This window comes from Oncorhynchus masou, chromosome 7 (genome assembly GCF_036934945.1).
Source record: "Oncorhynchus masou masou isolate Uvic2021 chromosome 7, UVic_Omas_1.1, whole genome shotgun sequence".
Classification (NCBI taxonomy): Eukaryota; Metazoa; Chordata; class Actinopteri; order Salmoniformes; family Salmonidae; genus Oncorhynchus; species Oncorhynchus masou.
The window spans coordinates 22,323,922-22,348,230 of record NC_088218.1 but is presented as its reverse complement, the minus strand read 5'-3'; the positions used below and the strand labels follow the sequence as shown (position 1 = coordinate 22,348,230).

Genomic DNA, 24,309 nt, shown 5'->3' with positions numbered 1-24,309 from the left:
AGGATCATATCATCACCACCTTACCCAACAACCTTGACCCACTACAAATCGCATACCGCCCCAACAGATCTACAGATGAAGTTATTGCACTGCACACTGCCCTATCCCACCTGGACAAGAGAAATACCTATGTAAGAATACTTACAGTACCAGTCAAAAGTTTGAACATACCTACTCATTCAAGGGTTGTTCTATATTTGTACTATTTTTCTACATTGTAGAATAACAGTAAAGACATCAAAAATATGAAATAACACACATGGAATAATGTGGTATCCAAAAAAGTGTTAAACATGTATAAAAATATATTTGAGATTTGAGATTTTTCAAAGCAGCCACCCTTTGCATTGATGAAAGCTTTGCACACTCTTGGCATTCTCTCAACCAGCTTCACCTGGATTGCTTTTCCAACAGTCTTGAAGGAGTTCCCACATATGCTGAGCACTTGTTTGCTGCTTTTCCTTCACTCTGCAATCCAACTCATCCCAAACCATCTCAATTGTGTTGAGGTTGGGTGATTAAGGAGGCCAGGTCATCTGGCCTCCACAAACTACAGATGCACCATTGAGAGTATACTGTATCCTGTCGGCCTGTCTCACCACCTGGTACAGCAATTGCACCGTCTGCAACCGCATGGCTCTCCAGAGGGTGGTGCTGTCGAAGGCACACTTTCTTTGTCAGAGGAAGGCCAAGAAGATCATAAAGGACTTCAGCCACCTGTTCCTCCTGCTACCATCTGGAAGGAGGAGACAGTACAGCTTCAATCTCCAGACAGTCAGACTGTAAAAGTCAACACTAGCTGGCCTCTGCCCAGTACCCTGCCCTGAACCTTAGTTACCGTTACTAGCCGGATACCACCCGGTTTTCTATCCTGCACCTTGGAGACTGCTTCACCCTATGTACATAGAGTCATTGAACAAGGGTCACTTTAATAGTGTTGACATACTGTTTTACTGTATTCTAGTCATGGCTCATTGTAAAACAAAAATGATCAGAGTTGTGGTGGTAAAGGACTGTATCTTAATGTAACTGTTGCTGGTATGAGTTGGGGCTATCGTGGTTGTTGTCATTAAAACAGAGAGGAGGATTGCAGTTGAATGGTCTGGTGCCGTTTTATTATTGCAGTTTGATACATGAAATTATATTGTAGGATGAATGATGAATGATGAACTGATATTAGGATGAATGATGAATGGATATTAGGATGGATGATGAATGGATATTAGGATGGTTAACTAGGAAAACAAGGAAAGACCCAGAGGAATCCCACAGGAATTTGGGCCTCTGGAGGAATTGCGCAGGTTTTGCCTATGCTTCTCCAGGATTTCTGCATTTTGCTTTGCACATGATCTTGAGACTAATACAACCTCATATAGTTTGTCTGAATTTAAGATTACTCCAGTGCTAGATCCTTTATTCAATATGATAGCATGATAAACACTAAAAAACTATGGTTTTCTCAATACTAAACAATGATTCTACAAAGCATAGGAATAACTCCCACAGTAAGAGAATACCCCAAATACAACATTAAGCGCTCAAGGAGTTCAGTCTCCACGCGGTAGGTGGCGCTTTCTAGCTATCTTAACTCGACCCGGATGTGGTCGTAAGGCAGGACACAGTTATCAATGATGGCGGAATATTGATGACATTAAACCAGATATTCTTACAAATATTACTAATTCTTGAACAAACTGGCAAAAAATAACTTTGTTGGACGTTTTTAATCTTCATAGTGTTAGTTATCACCGGTTTCACAAAAGCAAAGGGTTTAAAATGTCGGAAATGCGTGTTTTGCATCAACGGATAAACACTGTCATCATGGACATACTAGCCTCCGCTGCGGTTACAGAGATTTGTAAGTTAGTAGAAGATTGTTGTGGAGCATTACGTGCAGAAGTCTCTCAAAGCAAAGAGCAAATCAAAATACTACAGAAGCAACTCAGCCTGGCTGAGTCGAGTTGCAAAGAAGGTCAGATGCCTGTTAGCAGCGGCTCACCGATAAATAACAGTATTTCGGGCAATTCCCCTGCGGACAATGAAGATGATGCGGACGACACTCACGATGACGAAGGTTGGCTACCAATTTGTAACGGGCTGTTGTCAGCCTTCGAGCTCACGTGAATCATTGTAAACAAAGCAATGGTCAACTTGTAGCGCTGTACTCGTACTCCTAATAGAGAGCAATAGTAATGGCAGTGGTGTAAAGTACTTTAAGAGATTTTATACGTTTTGAGAAAATCTTCATCAGCTAATGTAACCTTTTGTGAATTCTGAAGCGTTCATTTAATAAAAACAAGCACAACGAATTCAAAGGTAATGTTAACTGACGGATATTATCTCATAGATCAAAATGTATAAGATCTCCTAAAGACAAAATCCAACTCCACCCATACGCACGTAGATCAAGGTAGTTAATGCTATATTTGGCGTAGCTGTCATAACTATGGCCGAGTAGTTGTTTTTGAAGGGTGTTCCTGAAGTAACTTTTCACCCTGACAGCGAAAAGATGGCAGAAGCGAACGCTGATGTAGAGCGTGAATATAATGGCGGGGGACTCAAGGAGAATTTGAATATTGTCCAAAAGAATAGAAAACGGATCAAAGTTGCAAACAGTGATGAGAATGTCCTTTAACTTGTAGGAGTATGTTTTGTTAATGAGGAGCAGCTGATTTGGATGATCAATTTTGACGAATCCATTTGATATAACCAAACTGGTGGAGAGAGAGCTGTGGGTAAAGTGAAGGCTATGAGGATCACGAGAGGCAGGCTTGTTTACATTTTTTTTTTTGTTCTTCTGAGGATAAGAAGGAGAGTGGGTTGCATCTCACCCGATTTTTAGAAGTTTGATGTGTCCTGTTCCCGAAGAGACACCGAAGGGGGTAATATCTGGCTGTTCGTGGGGAGTCGATGTTGCACAGATGAAAAATATTCCTAGAGTGATCGATGCCCATCGGATGAATCATGTGGTGAATGAAGAAAAAGAGACGAGTATCCTCCTTTTTTATATTTTTTTTAATATGTGGAGTCTCTCTCTACTCGAGTGCAGTTGGGAAATATAAACCACAGTCAGAGCGTTTGTTCCAAGACCAATGCACTGTGATCACTGTAAAGTTTTTGGACATGTTTCAAGTGTCTGCTGAAGGGAAAAGCCGAGATGTTCAAGTTGTGAAAACGTTTGTGTGATGTTTTTTTTTAAAGTGATGAAAATGGGACATGTTGCAATTGGGGTGGGAACGATGAATGAAAGAGAATGCAGTGGCCACAGTGCTGTCCAGAGCATTTCATATGCAGCGACTGTTAAAAGGTTCGATTGGCGCTCCTGAAGAGTCCATGGTGTTGGATAGGCCTTCACTAAAGGCTGCGGGGGTTGCCGTTCAACAGCAAGAAAGACCTAGATATGTTACAGTTTAAGAATGTGGCCTTTTATATCTACGGTGATTAATGGCACTGCCAAGGTGGAGAGGAAGTCCAGGAAAATAGATATCATTGTGGATGCGGCGGAACGATTCCTGGGACAGGTAGACTTCTGGGCGAAGGAGTTTCATGGAGTATCGTCACAAGCCATTACCACCCTCTCAGGTCATAGAGCCTGAGAAGGCAGATATGGAGTTTTGGTTTTGTCAATGTGGTGTTTTGTTTTATTGTGGGTGGATTAAGTTAGTTTTCTCTGTCACGTATGGGTTTTATTTTGAGCTTGGGTTTTTTCAACCCCGTCCAGTTGGTGGCGGTAATACTCCTTTTTGGGTTGTAGTCTGCCATAAAACCCACAGAAGAAGAAGATGATGATGATGATGATGATATCCTAAGGTTGTTTACCTCAGACCTTATTTTTGGTATTTATCCCAAAACCCCTTTCTTTCCCTATTAATTTCCCTCTTAGGAATGGCTGAACGAACCAGATTTAAATCATTTCCGTCTTTAAGGCCTACAAGCTGGCGAGCTCTATCCCATTATCCCCACTGACAAATCAAGATGTTTGAAATTGTATTTTTTGTCAGCTTGTTAGGCTAGCAGTATTTCAATCTTCTTGATTTCTCAGTGGGGATAATGGGATTGCGGTACGTTTTCTGAGCCATATCCCGCGCCGGCTCCACACTGTCCTGATTGTGGCATAGCACCATTCCGACGAGAAAGAGAAGTAGTAATGAACGTCTAGTCTAGTTGGATTTTTATGACTTGCAAGCTGTCACTGGGCCGCTAGCGTTATGACCGAAGTGAGCAACATAAACAATGGGTAAAGATGGTGACATTGGATGTTTGACCTTCCAATGAAAAGTCCTGTCTTGAAACTGATGCATACAAATAATGGAATCATAATGCTAAACAATGTTTGAATGTTGTTACATAGTTTGAACTAAATACAATAATGAATTTATTTGACTATAAACAGAAATCAGTTATTCTCACTCCGGATGTATTTAATCGAATAATGCTGCCTGCAGAATACAGTTGCAGACCCACTATGGCAGCTGTTTGTGGGCCTTGTGCACTACAGCCCCTCAAGTGTAGACCGCTGTTAATCAGCAGCATCCTACCTCCCGCTAGCCTGACGACTCATCCACATCGTTTCGCCCAAACACCAAGCCCACTGACATTTCTCCTCCACGATGAGTCTGGATCATAAAGAATGATTGTGGCTGAAAGGGACTATTAGCATGGGCAACACTTTTGAGGGCTTCCATCATTTTAATGTAGTCTGATTGGGATTTCCAACTTCGTGGGCTGATCGCTCCTGGTGACAGTTTGACTGAATGTATGGCGCTGTCGATAGAGCAGTGGAATTACATTCAGGATGAGTCGTCAGGTAAACCTCCCTCCTGATATTTGACTGGAAATGTCTGTGGTTTGATCGGGGGTTTGGGCTTTGTCCACTCTAGGATTCTAACTCTACGATCAATACTGCAGGTTTCATATAGTGAGAGAAATTAAGAAAGAATTTGCGTCACAAATCCAGTCGATATCAATAATTTTACATCTAAATAAATGATCCGCTCCTCGTTCTAGCATCTTCATCTTTTCTCTTAACATGTATGGATCCAGAACTTAATCGAGCAGCTGATCAGCGTTTTTTTATTTTTTTTTTTAAAATTTTAATGGAGCATTGGTGGTGTTTTATACCAGTATTGAGCTATACCGTTTCCATTATAATCAGTCAAGTCAGATTGCGACTGCTGGTAAAATGATTGCCCATTAATATACACTTCAACAACTGTTTTGGTCAATCGACAACAGTACATATAAGTGCAAAATCCTGAACTCTCCTATGGGCTATCTTGAAAAGAAAATCATGGGCTATCCTATCCTAGACCCTGTTATGTCAGATAGGTGCTTATGCGCTATCTAATCAGTGTGTATCTGTGCTAGCAGCGCTAGTATTTACACGTTAGTGAAGACATCCAAACTATGAAATAACACATATGGAGTCATGCAGTAACCAAAAAAAAGTGTTAAACAAATGGAAATGTAGTTTCGAGATTCTTATTTTGAGATTCTTCATAGTAGCCACCCTTTGCCTTGATGACAGCTTTGCACAACCTTGGCATGGCATTCAGGTCATCTGATGCAGCACTCCATCACTCTTCTTCTTGGTCAAATAGCCCTTACTCAGCCTGGGGGTGTGGGAAGGCCTATTGCCACTGAATGCTGTGGTAATCATGCTGGTTAAGTGTGTCTTGAATTGTAAATAAATCACTGACAGTGTCACCAGCAAAGTACCCCCACAACAGCACACCTCCTCCATGCCCTCACGGTGGGAACCACACAGGCGGAGATAATCCGTTCAACTACTTTGCGTTTCACAAAGACACGGCAGTTGGAACCAAAAATCTCAAATTTGGACTCATGAGACCAAAGTACAGATTTCCACCGGTTTAATGTCCATGGATTGTGTGTCTTGGCCCACGCTAGTCTCTTGTTCTTATTGGTGTCCTTTAGTAGTGGTTTCTTTGCAGCAATTTGACCATGAAGGTCTGATTCACGCAGTCTTCTCTAAACAATTGATTTTGAGATGTGTCAGTTACTTGAACTCTGAAGCATGTATTTGGGCTGCAATTTCTGAGGCTGGTAACTGCAGCGGAGTTAATTCTGAGTCTTCCTTTCATGTGGCGGTCCTCATGAGAGCCAGTTTCATAGCGCTTGACGTTTCTGAGTCTGCACTTGAAGACACTTTTAAACTTCTTGAAATTTTCTGTATTGACTGGTGTGCATGTCTTAAAGTAATGATGGGCTGTCATTTCTCTTTGCTTATTTGAGCTGTTCTTCCCATATTATGGACTTGGTCTTTTACCAAATATGGCTATCTTCTGTATACCTGCTCTACCTTGTCACAACACAACTGATTGGCTCAAATGCATTAAGATGGAAAGAAATTCAACAAATTAACTTAACAAGGCACACTTGTTAACCTCTCTTGGGTAGGGGGCAGTATTTTGACGTCCGGATGAAAAGTGTGCCCAAAGTAAACTGCCTGTTACTCAGGCCCAGAAGCTAGGATATGCATATAATTTGGATAGAAGACAATCTGAAGTTTCTAAAACTGTTAAAATTATGTCTGTGAGTATAACAGAACTGATATGGCATGCAACACCCCCCCCCCCACAAAAAAACATCAGTCTACCCTTATTTTCAATGGCTATCAGAAGTCCTCCCAGATTGTTGACATCAGTGGAAGCCCTAGGAACTGCAGTTTTTGGTAAAATAAGCCGGAAATTGTAGTTTTCTAGGTGGCTCCCATTTCAGCTGTAGTGTTTCCACTCCATTGTCTTTGTATACGGGGGGCTGTCCTCCAGATAATCACATGGTTTGCTTTCGCCGTAAAGCCTTTTTGAAATCTGATACAGCGGCTGGATGAACAAGAAGTTAAGCTTTATTTTGATGTATTACACTTGTGATTTTATGAAAGTTAATATTTATAAATCTGTCGTTTTGAATCTTGCGCTCTGCAATCTTGCACTCTACACTACCGTCCCACCTGCCCATAAGAAGTTAATTTAAATGCATTCCAGGTGACTACCTCATGTTTAACACTGTTTTGGTTCCTACATGATTCCATATCTGTTATTTCATAGTTTTGATGTCTTCACAATTATTCTGCAATGTAGAAAATAGTAAACGATTAAGAAAAACTCTGGAATGAGTAGGTGTGTCCAAACTTTTGACTGGTACTGTATAATTAAACAGAATTTCCAAACATGGGTCTGTTGTAGACCGATGCAGTTCCTCAGCGAGGTCAGTTCCTCTGCTTACCTCATGTCAAAATAAAAGTTCCCCACAAGTTCTTGCTTTTTTGTGTGCAGGTATGGCGCAGGTAAAGGACTTTTTATTTTTACACGAGTTAAGTGAAGAGGAAGTGGGTCTACAACAGACTCATTCTTGGAAAGTCTGTTTAATTTATGTTCTATTAGATGCATAAGGGTCAAGCCTACAGACAATCGGCAGAGTACGTTTAAATTGAATTTTTTTTAAAACTTCTGTTCTCTGGCAGACTTATATTTTCATCTAATTCCTCGACTTGCTGGTGTGTAAATACTAGCGTTGCTAAAACCAGCTAATCAGCATTTCAGTAACTCATCACTAACTCATCCTTTCTCCTTCCCTTCAGATTTTCAGCAGTTCTTTGTCTCTGAAGTGGAGTTTCCCCCCGAGCAGCAGCATTGTAAGCAGGAGTGGATCCCCAGTCTGGGGAAAGATGACTGGAACCCCAAACAGATTAAAGAGGAACAGAAGGAATTCAGTATCATCCAGGAGGAGGAAGACCCTGTATTCACTCCTGCCTGGGTGAAAAGTGACTATGATCAGTACTCGACTCAGTCCTCACAAACCCAAAGTGAAAAAGACATAATGGACTCGACTGAACAGATCAAAAGAGAACCTAAGGAAGATGATTCATGGACAGAAAAAGGACAAAACTCAAAGGGTAGAAAATCCATGGATCTGAAATCACCAGGGGAAAGGAGACACACAGAAGTGGAACCATTTTGCTGTAGTGATTGTGGGGAACGTTTCACTCAGATGGGAGAACTGGATGCTCATAGGAAGGCACACACAGCAGAGAAACAGCATCGCTGTGGTGAATGTGGCAAATGTTTTACTCAAGTTGGGTATCTGAACTATCACAGAAAGACGCACACAGGGGAGAAACCTCATCGCTGTCATGATTGTGGCAAATGTTTCTTTAGAGTTGGTGATCTGACACTTCATATGAGGATTCACACAGGGGAAAAACCACTTTGCTGCCAGGTCTGTGGCAAATGTTTTGCTCGTCCTAGTAATCTGAGGTCTCACATTAGGATTCACACAGAGAAATCTTACAGCTGTCATTATTGTGGCAAATATTTTCGTCATAAAGGTAATCTGACAGCGCATATGAGGATTCACACAAGGGGAAGTAATATTGTCGCTATAGTAGCAGATCTTTCACCACTGGCGACAATCACATGAGCGATTTTTAAAGTATATTGCTGTCAGGATTGTTGTAAATGTTTCACTAATTGTTAGAATATGAGGAGACCGAGGTGAGGAACCACATGCTACCATGACTGGCAAATATTTCATAATCTTAGGTCTTCTGAGATCTCCTTTGTTCGAGGCATGGTTCACATCAGGCAATGCTTCATGTGAATAGCAAACTCACATTTTGTGAGTTTATTTATTTCAGGGCAGCTCTAACCAACATCTCAAATCTCGTCTCATTGATTGGATGGCAGGTTAGCTGAGTCCTGACTCCAATTAGCTTTTGGAGAAGTCATTAGCCTAGTGGTTCACATACTTTTTCCAACCTATGTTGGAATGTTTAGAATAATATATTCAATATAGACAAGAAAAAATACAATTTGTGTTATTAGTTTAAGCACATTGTGTTTGTCTACTGTTGTGACTTAGAGGAAGATCCAGGTAATTCCAAAGGGTTCACATACTTTTTCTTGCAACTGTACTCCTCTGGCAGATACACACACACACACACACACACACACCCCTTTTTAAACTATTCAAAGTCAAAGATAGATCCAACCCTTGGCTTTCAGTTTAGCTCTTTCAGATTAGAAGTCGGACCTGGGCCAATCCAAGGAAAACTGACTGTAGTGGACTGGCAATTTAGTCCACTACAGCCTCTAGCTGACACGATGGTTAACCTGTCAACTTATAGTGAATCTTTTGTTTTCATTTCAACAATTTACTATCTGTGACGTGCTAGATGCCTTTTCTTAAAATTGATGTTTTAAAAAAAATCCCCTGTAACTGATATTCTTGATACATTTTTGCTGCAGCTCACTGCCCCCCTGATTGCTGTATTATTAACCCATATTTTTAACCTGACGATTATATATCTGGTACTACCCCTAAAGTTTGGAAGGCGGCCCATGTACTCCCCCTTCACTAAGATGGTGACCCTTGTGACCTAAATACTTATTGGCCTATTTATAAACTTTCTTGCCTCGCTAAAATATTAGAATACTTGATTAATTCTCAGCTAAGAACTTTGTCTTTGAAATGTTTTCTAAATGTACATCAGTCGGGTTTTAGACCAGGTCATAGCCCTATCTCTGCTCCATCCCTAGTTATAAATGATGTGGTTAGCTGTATCGATGAAAGGCAACATTGTGCTGCCCTCTTCATTAACCTGTCAAAGGCTTTCAGTACTGTTAATCACTCACTGCTAATAAAGAGGCTTTCAATTGACCTAGACCAGGCTGCACGTAACTGGTTTAAAAGTTACTTGACAGATATAACTCAATGTATATCTCCTGATGGTGTTAAATCAGGTTTTCTGGATATTAGGAAAAGGTGTCCTTCGGGTTGATTCTATTTATATTAACAATATCAAATTGTCTGTAAAAAAATTGTAACCTGCACTTGTATGCCAATGATACTGCTGTGTATGCTAGAGCCTGGTCAACAGGGTGGAAGCAATATCTGAACTTCAGTCTGCCTTCATTGTATTGCAGAAAAACTTTATTGACCTAAAATTAGTACTGAAAACTAAGTAACATCTTGTTCACTAAAGAGCATAAAAATAAGTTTGTACTTTGGATGGTCACTTTTTACCCACTATTGAGTACTTTCTTCCTTTTGAAGTTATGATAAAACATTTTATGGAAAAGTTATGGAATGATTTCTTGAAAAGATTGGGAACCCTGTTTAAAAAAATATATATATATTACTTCAAGCGATCCATGTGTTTTATAACTAGTATAATATAATTTTTGCCTTGGTTATTAATTTTACAGTTTCATGTTACATTACTCTTACTTTGAAGGATTAAAAAAAACTTGCCCCGGAAGTTCTTCATTACTGTTGGCTTCACCGGTGACGGAACACAACACACGCTTAGCTAGCCATTGGCATTCTCTGAAAAAAAATGTCTAAATTGGAGTTGTTGAGAGTGATTTTTAACCAGCGATGTACAGGCGCTGCAGATGAGATATTCAGAGCCGTTGCAAAAACGATATCAGAGTACCAGGACAACGTTAATCTATCGAAAGAGGACAACGGCCGTCTACAGGGGCTGCTTGACGTCATCCTGAAACCTGAGATAAAGTTGTATAGAGCAGGTTTGTTACTTTCTCCGTATTCATTTTATAAACATTTGCAATGTTGGGAATTGAATTCAATGCAGCAGGAAGCTAGCCTAGGTAACGTGGCTATAAAACCTTTTGATGTGCCTACAGCTAGCAAACTCGGCAGCCATGTTGAGTTGCAGTTCCACATGACCAGGGGTTGTCACTAGTTACCACAGCCACACTCGGCTCTATCGTAACATTTAATGAAAACAAACATTTGTTTTTGGTAATAAAGGTTATGTATAAGGTTAGCATTGTGTTTAGGGTTAGGTTTAAAATCAGATTTTAAGAATACAAATTGTAGAAAAGGCGGGGTTTATGACTGACAGACCGTGGAGCATGTATTGCAGAATCAGGGAAAGAGAGGCTGAGATCTCGAATGAGGGAGGAGGGGATACAGGAAATTAGTTTAACGCGTATATTGAGTAGAACGTCATTAGATATAGTCTCAAATATTATTATTTTTAAGAGCAACGGAGCTGGAAGATAGGTTTTAGTTTCTCCTTGCAGCCTACAGGTTGAAAATACCCTGATTTTAAAAATAAATATTAAATGAATCACACTGGCTACGTTTTGCCTGTCTGCAATAAGCTTGAACCATTATATTAACTTGGGTCCAGCTGGAGGCTTGTGCAAGCATACTTGTAACATTGTATAAAATATAGTGAGCTCGGGACAGACACAGCTGTAGGCTATTTGTACAAGGGATAAGAAGCAGTGCTTGACTTTGGCAGGAGCTCTCCAGAGCTGAGTACCAACACCTCAAATGTTCGACTGCTTGAGCTCCTGTTCCTCTTATAGAATATTTGCTCAAAAATAATTGTGGAGCTCCTGCACCTAAATATAAGCAGTATCATGACCCAAAATGAGTACCGGAACCTATTTCAGTCCAAGTCAAGCACTAATAAGAAGCCTATTTTTATGAGGTTTCCACAGGATCAGAACATGACATTTTCCCCTTTCACGCCGAGTGGTTATTGAAAAAGAGCTGGAAAGATTTTGTAATTCTCAATGAATGTAAGAACAGACTTTGTTTGCTCACTGTTTAGGGTGAAGAAAACATTACTTTGAAAAGCTCCACAGGTCATTAGTGGTGGTGCGTTAAGCCAATCAGAAATACTATCAGACCTCAAAATGGCCTACATTTGCTCGCAGGCCAGGTAGCCTACAGAACTACTTCTCTGCGTGCACATCCTCACTCAACATTGACAGCAGCACTCCAAACAAAACACAATGACTGACTAAATTGACAGAACTGAAATGGAATTAAATTAAAACTTCTTTCTCACAAGTGTAGTATAGGTTGCACACTGTGCAAACAATGTGTCCACTCTGATGATGAGAACAGGAAGACTGGATGAATAATATTAAATGCATTAAAAGAAATGACCATAACCAAAGTAACAATCATTGTAGATTAGTAATTAATGGTAAATGTACTATTGGTGATTTATATACTACCGGTCAAATGTTTTAGAACACCTACTCATTCAAGGGCTTTTCTTATTTTTTTTACTATTTTCTACATTGTGGGATAATAGTGAAGACATCAGAACAATTAAATAACACAAGGAATCACGTAGGAACCAAAAAAGTGTTAAATAAATCAAAATATATGTTATATTTGAGATTCTTCAAAGTAGCCTCCCTTTGCCTTGATGGTTTGTCACCTGGAATGCATTTCAGTTAACAGGTGAGCCTTCTTAAAAGTTAATTTGTGGAATTTCTTTCCTTAATACGTTTGAGCCAGTCAGTTGTGTTGTGACAAGGTAGGGGTGGTATATAGAAGATGGTATTTTACCAAATAGGGCTACGGCCATATTATGGCAAGAACAGCTCAAATAAGCAAAGAGAAACGGTAGTTCAGCATAACTTTAAGACATGCAGGTCAGTCAATACGGAACATTTCAAGAACTTTGGAAAGTTTCTTCAAGTGCAGTCGCAAAAACCATCAAGTGCTATGATGAAACCGTCTCTCATGAGGACTGCCACAGGATTGGAAGACACAGTTACCTGCAGAGGATAAGTTCATTAGAGTTACCAGCCTCAGAAATTGCAGCCCAAATAAATGCTTCACAGTGTTCAAGTAACAGACACATCTTAACATCAACTGTTCAGAGGAAACTGTGTGAATCAGGCTTTCATGGTCAAATTGCTGCAAAGAAACCACTACTAAAACACATCAATAAGAAGAGACTTGCTTGGGCCAAGAAACATGAGCAATGGACATTAGACTGGTGGAAATCTGTCCTTTGGTCTGGAGTCCAAATTGGAGATTTCTGGTTTCAACCGCCGTGTCTTTGTGAGACGCGGTGTTGGTGAACGGATGATCTCCGCATGTCTATTTCCCACCGTAAAGCATGGAGGAGGAGGTGTTATGGTGTGGGAGTACTTTGCTGGTGACACTGTCTGTGATTTATTTAGAATTCACACTTAACCAGCATGGCTACCACAACATTCTGCAGCGATGCGCCATCCCATCTGGTTCGGGCTTAGTGGGACTATCATTTGTTTTTCAACAGGACAATGACCAAACACACCTCCAGGCTGTGTAAGGGCTATTTGACCAAGAAGGGGAGTGATGGAGTGCTGCATCAGATGACCTGGCTCCCACAATCCCCTGACCTCAACCAAATTGAGATGGTTTGGGATGAGTCAGATCGCAGAGTGAAGGAAAAGTGCTCAGCATATGTGGGAACTCCTTCAAGACGGTTGGAAAAGCGCTTTAAGTTAATTTAACACTTTGTTTTGGTTACTAAGTGATTCCATATATGTTATTTCATAGTTTTGATGTCTTCACTATTATTCTACAATGTAAAAAAATATAGAAAAACCCTTGAACAAGTAGGTGTTCTAAAACTTTTGACCGGTAGTGTATGCAATGGGGAATTGATATACACTAACAATCAAAAGCAAACTATTCACACTAAGTTATGAAACAATGACTGTGCCCAAATTGGCAGGAGAGGGCGCATTCTGGTCTGGGCGCATGTTCAATCTGACGTATGCATTAGCCATGCATCATTTATGGTGATATGGCCTCAGCAGAAGTCAGGGCATTCATTCTTCTTGCGTTTCCCAGAGCAGTGCAGAGATATCAAGGAAGTGAGTTTGTGTTTATACAGGATGTACCGCCCCCACCTACTGTCAACCAATCATGTCAATGTGGAGCTATACAGAGACCTCCGCATTGTTACAAAACTTGAGAGGCGCATGGCGATGCGGTACAGAGATCGATTTGACCTCTGCATGCCTCTGTCACACCCTCCATATGGAGCCTCCGACCACATTTTAGAATCAAGCTTAAATCGGCTTTTAGTCTAGGCCGCCGCAATGGATTAGTTCACAGAGGTGGCGCAAATATATATTTGTTACTGCTCGACAAAAACAATCTCGGTCGACCAACAGCCTAACGACCAAACAATCGACCAGTCCATTAATTGGGGTCAGCCTTAATTTGATTTGACATTGCACAGTTGCTTATCACTTCCATAGATGTTTTCCTAGTTGTGGCTGAGGTTTGCCAACATTCGGAGCGACTGTTTAAAGACTCCCCTGGCCCATAGACTACTTTCAAGGTGAAGAACCAACTAATATTACATTGTGAAAAAGGCTGAACTCGTACTTCAACAGGAACCCTATTGTTTTATGTCAGAATTTATCTCCACTGTCAGTTGAGGATGAAGCGCTGCCTGACATAAGATGCAACGACTCCTTATCTCATCAGCTTATGAATTCTAACTCATATTTTGTCTTTCCCTTCAGATTTTGAGCAGTTCATTGTCTCTGAAGTGGAGTTTCCCCCTGAGCAGCAGCAATTTGAACAAGAGTGGAGCCCCGATCTGGGGCAAGATGACTGGAACCCCATACAGATTAAAGAGGAACAGGGGGAATTCAGTATCATCCAGGAGGAGGAAGACTCTGTATTCACTCCTGCCTGTGTGAAAAGTGAATATGATCAGTACTCAACTCAGTCCACACAAACCCAAAGTGAAGAGTACAAAGACAGAACAAAACCTAAGGGAGTGGATTATTCAAAGCCAACCCGTGGCTCTTGGCCCCAGCCCAAATCGAGGAGGACACTGACAGAAAATAGAAAAAGCTTTATCAGCTCCAAGGGTAGAAAATCAATGGATCTGAAATCACCAGTGCAAAGGAGGCATCACACAGAAGATAAATCATTTTGCTGTAGTGATTGTGGTGAATGTTTCACTCAGATGGGAAAACTGAATTCTCATATGATCATGATACACTCCAGAGGTAATCAGTTTCGCTGTGATGAATGTGGCAAATGTTTTGCTCAGTGGGGATATCTGGATTCTCATATGAAGATTCACACAAGGGTGAATTGTGGCAAAATATTCACTCAGTCTGACCGTTTCGAACCCTCCTTGAACACTTTGAAGGATCGCACAGGAGAGAAACTTTATTGCTGTGGTGATTGTGGCAAATATTTTTCTAACACTGGATCCCTGAATTATCATAGGAGGTCGCACACAGAGAAGAAATCGCATCGCTGCCATGATTGTGGCAAATGTTTTTATAAATTTATGGATCTGAATATTCACATGAGGATTCACACAGGGGAGAAACCATATCGCTGCCAGTTCTGTGGAAAATGTTATAATCAGCAGACTTCTCTAAGTTATCACATGAGGAATCACACAGAGACATCTTGTAACTGTCATTATTGTGGCAAATATATTCGTCATAAAGGTAATCTGACAGCGCATATGAGGGTTCACACAAGGAAAATCAGATAATTGTTGCTATAGTAGCAGATCTTTAAGCACTGGCAGTCACATGACAGTCATATTCATATACACAATGTATATGAGTGCATATGAAGATAATCAGATGAGCAATAAACTATTTTGCTGTCAGGATTGTTGTAAATGGTTCACTCATTCCAATCTGAATCGTCTGGGGAGACAGAGGGGAGGAACCACATTAATACCATAACTGGCAAATCTTTCACAACTGCCTTTTATTTGACACTGCGTATGAGACATTCACACATTACACGTTTTCTGTAGAAAAATGCTTTAGTGCCAGAAGTGCATTGAATAGTCATCAGAGAACACACAGCAAAGAACAACCTTCAAAGCCGAAAGATTCACCCGAGGACACACTTGATTGACCTTTACTCTGGTATCCCTGAAGCCTGATCTCTATTCAAATCAAATTGTATTGGTCACATACACATATTTAGCAGATGTTCTTGCGATTGTAGCAAAATGCTTTTGTTCCTAGCTCCGACCGTGCAGTGGTATATAACAATTTAAAAAATGCCTTGGAACAAAGGATCCAATTTGGGAAAGTTGTAATACTGTTCGTATTGCTGGTGAGTTACCGCCGCTCTGATATCTAAAAGTACTTTCAGGCTGTATGTAATAACACACACACAAATGCTGGGCTAATAATGTAAGAAGTAACACACACACAAAAAATTCTGCAAAGTTGCTTAGCTAGAAGCAAAGATGCCATGACTGTCGGCACAATCTATGCATAACTATTAAAGGCCATAATCAGGACATGTTCTGCTTAATCTGTCATTTTCCATTCTGTATTGGCAGTAACTTTCATTAAGTGTGAATCTATTTTTTCCACTGAGATCAGAACTTGTGGTTAATTGTGTAGCCCATCTCTTCCAGAAACCAATTTGTGTGCTTCATTGTTAAATATCACCCATCGTCTATAATGATGCATGTATGTCTCATTCAGAATTACTGTTCTTGTCACTCAGAAGAATAATTTGCCTTTTTGCCATTTTAGCAGTTGTATCTTGAAGAGGTTGCTGACTTTGCAGAGCGATCTCCCAGTAGTCCTACTGTTTGCGCCATTAAATACTTTTTCTGAACTTGATGACCGCCACCTGACTTCTCTTTTCACATTGACATCTTCATTGGAGCCTTCAAGGCCATGATACACTTGGAATTTGTTGAGGTAATGTTGCTACTGTATCATGGGCTTAAGAGTACACATGGAGAGAAACATGACTGTGTCCTGTGTGGGGGAAGGCCATCACAGAAGATTGAGGCACATTTTGTAACTTCTACCTGTTGAGTGGAGACATGCCACAGTTCTTAATTTAAAAGTCATCCAGTTTTTCAGAAGTATCTGATTACAATATTTTTGCTGGTAATGTAACTGATTAGTTGCATAAAGAGAGAATCAGCAAGTTTTTTTTTTAAGCTATAAAATCACATTAAAAGAAGCACCTTTATAAAAGTAAACAACAACATAAGGACAGACTAATCATTTGAAGTGAACTAGACAGGAAATAAAAGTGACAACAGTAAAGCCTGTGTGAACTTGAATGTGTGTGGTGGGGGGCTGCACTTCTAACAGCATGGTCACCCATGAAGTAGAGCCTGGTATGAGGGATGATGGGGAGGCCAATGCCAGAGGAGCAGACTTGGGTGTGCAGAGTTTTGAAATCTGTCCCATGTTTTGGCAAGGAGTCCGTAGAAAAATGGTGTTGCAGTAGTCCAGGCGGGATAAAACAAAGGTCGTGAATGGGGATTTCAGCAGTGGGGTCAGTAAGAGAGGGTCTCAGTCGTGATATGTTTTTGAGGTGGAAGAAGGCCGACTTGGTGATTTACTTCCCAAAAGATTCAATCAATATCATTAATGAACAGCATTAGGTCAAAATGAATGAGAAATAGTCTTGGACAGAAGGAAGGCACTATTATCTGGAAAGTATGTATTTTCAATGTATCAATAACATAATTTTGATTCTCTAATCACCCTGAGAGAAGTTCCAAAACAAACCGGAATCCCAGGTTTTAATAACTTTGAAAACCGAATTGGAACCAGAGCCGTGAGTTTCCTACAGTACTCTGTACTGTTTAATAATGACATAATTCAAATCAAACTTGATTCACTTAGGGGCCGATTCACTTAAAAAATGTAGGCCTTTGCTATGCACTTCTCAGGAGTTGGTATTCAGACTAACCTTATGTAGGTGAGCAATGAGATTTCTGGGTGTGGCTCCCTTGCGTGCACTGAATACATTTTGTTCAACCCCAGAAAGCACACCCACTGAGTGGCAGACTGAATTGATCATGTAATGTGTTCGAAATAAAAATGTCTGTTCATGTATCTAAAGCGATCCCTTTAAATAATGTGTACTTTTTTTAATTTTAATTTGATCAGGACTAATCTAGCCTACGGAGAATGCATTCAGAATATGGAGATCAATGAAAGATGGCCATACAAACAAAGGAATATTTGTCTGTTTCAGATCCCATGGGTAGATTAAAACCCTCTGATATTACACATTTATGGTAAAGTAAGTATTCATGAATCCTAGGTTACTTCAAGGGGAAAAAATAGGGTTGGAGAGCTTTTATGCATAAAATAAAACTATGGTGTGTACATTAGTAGGATATAAATTAACCCTGATTGCCCGCACTGATCATGGAACTAAGTCGTGCGCTGCATGCAAAGTTCAGACTATAATGATTAGGTCTGGACTCCATTATTGTTTTCCCGATTTATACGAGGCCTTCATTGAATAATATCCACTATTACTAGTCGACCCTCAGTAAAAACCACAAGAACGTGACAGCGTTTACAGAGGAAACATATTAAGGTAGGCTAATTTAAAACAATAAAAGGAATTATACGAAATGTTGTGTACCAACTAAAGGGAACTAACACTAAAAGGGTTAAAAAAGTGTGGTTAATACTGACGGTCACGACCTATATAGCGGCGAATAACATTTGACAGAAAACAAATAGTAGGAAACAGGAAATGTCGTAGCATATAATTAAAGCGTTCAGAATACCCATAGAGAGCAATGCAAAAAAAAAGGGAATTATGCGTAACGTAAAAAAAGAGTTACTTGCCTAACTCAGGTCTGAATTAGCCCAATATAATGTTTACAAAAGTCAATCTTTCACACTTCTAGAGCATGTATTATCCAGAGTTTAATTAACTTTTTTTTTCAGTTGTCCAAACCCTGCCTTTTAATTTCCATCTTCTGATGCAGGTTCAGAGTTTTTCGTTCCGAATCTTGTTCTGGAGGCAGTTCTGTAGAGTGGTCACTAGCTCGCACAGCCACAAAGTCATAAAATCTGATTTGACCCTAACCTTAACTTAAGACCAAAAAGCAAAAACATTTTTTAATTCCTTTTTTCAATATAGCCAATTCTGACTTCGCAGCTGGCTCATCTAGCGGAAATTGCTCCATTCTTCCTCAAGGACCATACTCAACCCAATAAACGTCAACCGGCTCTTCTGACAGATCTTTGTCTAAATATTTTTTATTCTGTTTTAATCCTGTTCTCTTTCTTTGTGGACATGATTCATGTTTTAACAGCTGAGCCTTATAACGTAATCTTTTCCCACAGACAGAGCGGCCATATTCCTCTCCTGTGTGAGTCAGTTTGTGAATGGTTAGGTTCCCCTTGACCCTGAAGCTTTTCCCATAGTCACCACAGCTAAATGATTTCTCTCCTTTGTGAGTTCCAACATGTTGGGTTAGGTTCCCTTTGTGATTAAAGCTCTTCCCACAGTCACCACAGCTAAATCGTTTCTCTCCTGTGTGAATCATCATGTGCTTGGAAAGATCTACTTTGAGTTTGAAGGTCTTGCCACAAAAGGGGCAGGTGCAGGTTTTCCCATTGAGACACAGTCTGACATGGGCCTTCAGTTTACAGGTAAAATTGGCATTCACTGGGTCTCTTCTTGGCGAGAGTCACAAGCATCTGCAGGTCAGATTTTAGAGCAAACGTTTCACTACAGTCACAGCACCGGAGAGTTTTTATAGCTGTGTTGCTGGGTTTGAAACAGTGTTTCTCCAATGTGAGTTGTGATCCAATGGTGGGCTGGGATCTAATGTCGGGCTGCTGTCGAGTCCTATTGAGTCGCTGCTTTCAGCTGTGCTGTGGCTTGATGCATTGTTTTGATTATTTGGAGGGTCACAGGGAATGTTGAGAGCCTTAAGCGGAGTCACAGTACCAAAAGGTGTGAGATTCACTTGTTTAGGGGCACACACTCTGTTCTCCACAGTCTGGATTTGAGGAAGAATCAAGGACTGAAGTGGCTCCTCCTGATCACATTCACCTGTCAGACAGGGAGGAGCGAATATGGATTATTTGGTATCAAAGAGTTGTTGAAGCGGTTCTTCCTCCTGTCTGGTCCCGACTTCCTCCTCTTTAATCTGTGTGGGCTCAGTGTTCTCCTGTCTTAGACGAAGGCTCCGCTCCTGCTCACAGTGCCCAGGGAGAACCTCCCCTTCAGAGACAGCAGGAGAGAGCTGCAGGAAGTCTGGAGGGAAGGAGATGAGGAGTAGAGGTTATACAGTCTTTACACATCAGGGTTGGGGCGAATTCCAATTAAAAGGGGCAATCTGTAGTTCAAACAATAACAAAGCCGACACCCCGTCATTGTTTTGGTTTAGAGCTGAGGGATGGGGCTCATTAAAAATGATAGTTTTAACCATGTTTTAAGGCTATACTGTTTTGATAACAATCACATTGTTTAGAAACTCTGTGGTAAAACAAGCTTATATTTGGGGGTCTGGTGGGGTACGACAGTTGAAGTAAACTTATGATGCATTATATTAGGGTTAGTTATATTCTTCAAGATTCAATGGGTATATATACAGTGTACAAAACATTAGGAATGCTTTTGTAACAGTATAGCTTTAGACCGTCCCCTCGCCCATACCCGGGTGCGAACCAGGGACCCTCTGCACACATCAACAACAGTCACCCTCGAAGCATCGTTACCCATCGCTCCACTAAAGCCGCGGCCCTTGCATAGCAAGGGGAACCACTACTTCAAGGTCTCAGAGCAAGTGATGTCACCGATTGAAACGCTATTTAGCGCGCACCACCGCTAACTAGCTAGCAGTTTCACATCCGTTACACTTTCATAATATTGAGTTGCACCTCCTTTGCCCTCAGAACAGCCTCAATTCGTAAGGGCATTAACTCAACAAGGTGTTGAAAGCATTCCATCGGAATGCTGGCCCATGTTGACTCCAATGCTTCTCACAGTTGTGTCAAGTTGGCTGGATGTCCACACAGGAAACTGTTGAGCGTGAAAAGCCCAGCAGTGTTGCAGTTTTTGACACAAACCGGTGCACCTGGCACCTACTACCCAGTTCAAAGGCACTTAAAACTTTTGTCTTGCCCAGTCACCCTCAATGGCACACATACACAATCCATGTCTCAAATGTCTCAAGGCTTAAAAATCCTTTATCCTGTCTCCTCCCCTTCATCTACACTGAATAAAGTGGATTTAACAAGTCAAATCAATAAGGGATCATAACTTTCACCTGGATTTGTCTGGTCAATCTGTCATGAAAATGTGTATAATTTAGGTGTTCCTAATGTTTTGTACAGTCAGTGTATAATTAGAAAGTTTTTTAAAAATGTACAAATTGCAGATTGCCCCTTTAAGACAGTAAATTCCAGAAGTCAACTGAAATTCCAATTCAATCATTTAAAAACTATCTTCTATTTTTTATATCAAAAATCTATTTCAAAACATATGATTCATCTGTAAAACTAATGAGACATTTGGTTGCAGCACACAAAAAAAGCTTTCCACTAGATGTTGGAACATTGCTGCGGGGACGTGCTTCCATTCATCCACAAGAACATTAGTGAGGTTGGGCCTGGCTCGCAGTCGGCGTTCCACTTAATCCCAAAGGTGTTTGATAGGGTTGAAGTCAGGGCTCTGTGCAGGCCAGTCAAGTTATTCCACATCGATCTCAACAAACAATTTCTGTATGGACCTCGCTTTGTGCATGGAGGCATTGTCTTGCTGAAACAGGAAAGGGCCTTCCCAAACTGTTTAAATAAAGTTGGAAGCACAGAATCGTCTAGAATGTCATTGTATGCTGTACCGTTAAGATTGCCTTTCACTAGAACTAGGGCCTAAGCAAAAGTATAAATCATTTAAAATGCATTATATTAAGCAATCTAGACAGCACAATGTTCTTGTTTTTGTCATTTATGGATAGCCAGGGGCACACTCCAAAACTCAGACATAATTTACAAATGAGACTTGTGTTTAGTGAGTCTGCCAGATCAGAGGCAGTAGAGATGACCAGGGATGTTCTCTTAAGTGCATAAATGGAATATTTTCATGTCCTGCTAAGCATTCAAAATGTAATGAGTACTTTTGGTTGTCAGGGAAAATGTATGGAGTAGAAAGTACATCATTTTATTTAGGAATATAGTGAAGTAAATGTTGTCATAAATATAAATATTAAAGTACAAATACCCCCCCAAATCTACTTAACTAATACTTTAAAGTATGTTTACACTATTGTCTACGACATGGTTTAGACGACCTGCTCCAATCTCTCCTGGAATCTGCTTCGTCAGATAACTAGTCACAACTGGAATGAGACTCCAGAGCTTTTATCGGTGCTTTGCTCTGAAAATCCTAATCCATTTATACAGGCAGCCACAATGCCTTCTCCTTATGCTCTTTCGATAAACTGAAAATTGAAACATAACCACTCCTGGACACTCTGACTAACTCTACCTTTCCTAATGCCTCCTTAATTTAAGGATTGGACCCTTTTTTCAATTTTCGCCTAAAATGACATACCCAAATCTAACTGCCTGTAGCTCAGGCCCTGAAGCAAGGATATGCATATTCTTGATACCATTAGAAAGGAAACACTTTGAAGTTTGTGAAAATGTGAATGGCATGTAGGATAATATAACGCATTAGATCTGGTAAAAGATAATGCAAAAAAAAAAAATATATATATATATATACATATATATTTTTTTTTTAACCATTTTTGAAATGCAAGAGAAAGGACATAATTATTCTTGCCCAGGTGCAATTTAGACTTTGGCCAATAGATGGTAGCACCGTATGTGCAAAGTTTCAGAGTTCCAGTGAAGTATTGAATATATATTCACAATGTTGTATCAAGTCTGCCCAAATGTGCCTAATTGGTTTAATCATACATTTTCAAGTTCATAATTGTGCACTCTCCTCAAACGATAGCATGGTATTCTTTCACTCTAAAAGATGCTGTAAATTGTACAGTGCAGTTAGATCAACAAGAATTTAAGCTTTCTGCCCATGTCAGAAATGTCTATGTCCTGGAATCTTTTTTTTTGTTTCTTACAACCTCATGCTAATCACATTAGCCTATGTTTGCTCAACCGTCCCACAGACGGGACACCGATCCTGAATAAGTTTTAATTAACCATCCTCATGACCTCAAATGGATCTCCCAGAAATAGATCATTGTCGATACAAGACAAAAAACGGATGTAGAAGCCTACACGAGAAATAACTTGTAATATTGGTAGTACACTGGGGCACCCAGGGGCGGACTTAGTGATTTGGAGGCCCCAGGCAGTGTAAAGTTTAAACCCCCTGTCATGACGTGGCCCTCTTTGGGTATAGCGAGTGCCTTCCCCCGCTCTCCGTCTTACACCTAGCTTCTGTTATCTCAGGTCATAAATTACTGGAGGAGACTCTCTCATGCAATATAGAGAGAGGGTTCACAGTAGAACAAAGGAACTTATTCTACCTCACAGAACTTGAGAACTGAACAATGTCCATGTTTTGGAGAATGTGTAAACGTCGGTGGAGAATCCAGCTACGACCGATCCATTTTGTGTAATGTTTGTGACCTCATGAGACAATACAGCCACATTACCATAATTCTGTTTATACAAGAGTCTCCGTTATGAGTTTTGCATCTAATTAATGTATAAAATGAATGAGTAAAGATTAAACTATTTCTGAAATTATGTAATGTGATTTTAAACTGTTTAATGAAAGAGAATCCAATTCCCTTTAAAGTTTAACTGAGTCATTGGCCCGCCCCATGAGCACAGACATTGATCTGGCATCATGGGACAGCCCTTTACTGCTGTTCCGAATATAAACCCCATCTAGAGAAGCCCACTATTGACCATGCGTACGTCAATTACCGAGAGGGCTAAGGTCTGAGTAGAGACCAAGCGTACCTCGATTACCAAGAGGGCTAAGGTCTGAGTAGAGACCAAGCGTACCTCGATTACCAAGAGGGCTAAGGTCTGAGTAGAGACCAAGCGTACCTCGATTACCAAGAGGGCTAAGGTTTGAGTAGAGACCATGCATTCCTCGGTTGTTAAATTCCTGACCAAACCTCGGAGCATTGGCTACACTGGTGGAAATGGTTCAACTCAGACTATCGATACTGACAGAATAAGAGCAAATCTTCGATACTAATTACTAGTCTGCAGCTAGAATTTATGTCGACTGAATGCGAAGACCGCCAACCGCCAAAACATCTATTCTATAAGAACATTTCTGAATGGGACTCTGAAGTATCCATTCTAACCACAAAAGACTCCAGGGACGCAAAGAGAAGTTCAGATGAACTTTCCAACAAAATGACTGGCGATTCCAACACAGATCATGACGACACACTGAGCGTAAATATATATATATATATATTGATTGCAATTATTCCTGAATGAGTGAGTGTTCATGTGCAAAGGATTAGCATTTCAATTATTATAATTATCAACTGTGTAGTGACTTTTGTCTTTCACGCCCTTCTCAGTCCCTTTGTCTACCAAGCGTCATATCGGTTTAGCCCACTAGGGCACATCCCCTATCATTTCCTTGTAACCATATCTACTTTGTTTGTTTATGCATGCATTTCTGTGATTATTTAGTTAATTAGTAAATAAATGATTAAGACAAATGATGTATGGATGATTCATAGTGAAGGCTGGGTTTGTGCAGATAACCATCAATTTA

The 24,309-nt window shown here is 40.4% G+C and overlaps 2 protein-coding genes across 2 annotated transcripts; both read left to right on the top strand.

Moving 5' to 3' along the window:
- The first annotated feature begins 1,612 nt into the window (after positions 1-1,612).
- On the top strand, positions 1,613-9,677 carry LOC135543505 (zinc finger protein OZF-like). The gene is made up of 2 exons (XM_064970821.1): positions 1,613-2,074; positions 7,604-9,677. Exons 1-2 carry the CDS (start codon positions 1,777-1,779, stop codon positions 8,440-8,442), a joined length of 1,137 nt encoding a protein of 378 aa, XP_064826893.1. The 5' UTR covers positions 1,613-1,776; the 3' UTR covers positions 8,443-9,677.
- Positions 9,678-10,283: 606 nt separating this feature from the next.
- Positions 10,284-16,427, top strand: LOC135543504 (zinc finger protein 723-like). Its single transcript, XM_064970820.1, has 2 exons — positions 10,284-10,553; positions 14,328-16,427. The coding sequence occupies exons 1-2, from the start codon at positions 10,361-10,363 to the stop codon at positions 15,323-15,325; spliced, it is 1,191 nt and encodes a 396-aa protein (XP_064826892.1). The 5' UTR covers positions 10,284-10,360; the 3' UTR covers positions 15,326-16,427.
- The last annotated feature ends 7,882 nt before the right edge of the window (positions 16,428-24,309 follow it).

Bases quoted from the DNA above. Each gene is read 5' to 3' on its own strand.
- LOC135543505 (XM_064970821.1), top strand. From the start codon at position 1,777: ATGTCGGAAATGCGTGTTTTGCATCAACGGATAAACACTGTCATCATG. The intron at 2,075-7,603 runs GTTGGCTACCAA...CCTTCCCTTCAG, and splicing joins CGACACTCACGATGACGAAG to ATTTTCAGCAGTTCTTTGTC.
- LOC135543504 (XM_064970820.1), top strand. From the start codon at position 10,361: ATGTCTAAATTGGAGTTGTTGAGAGTGATTTTTAACCAGCGATGTACA. The intron at 10,554-14,327 runs GTTTGTTACTTT...CTTTCCCTTCAG, and splicing joins GATAAAGTTGTATAGAGCAG to ATTTTGAGCAGTTCATTGTC.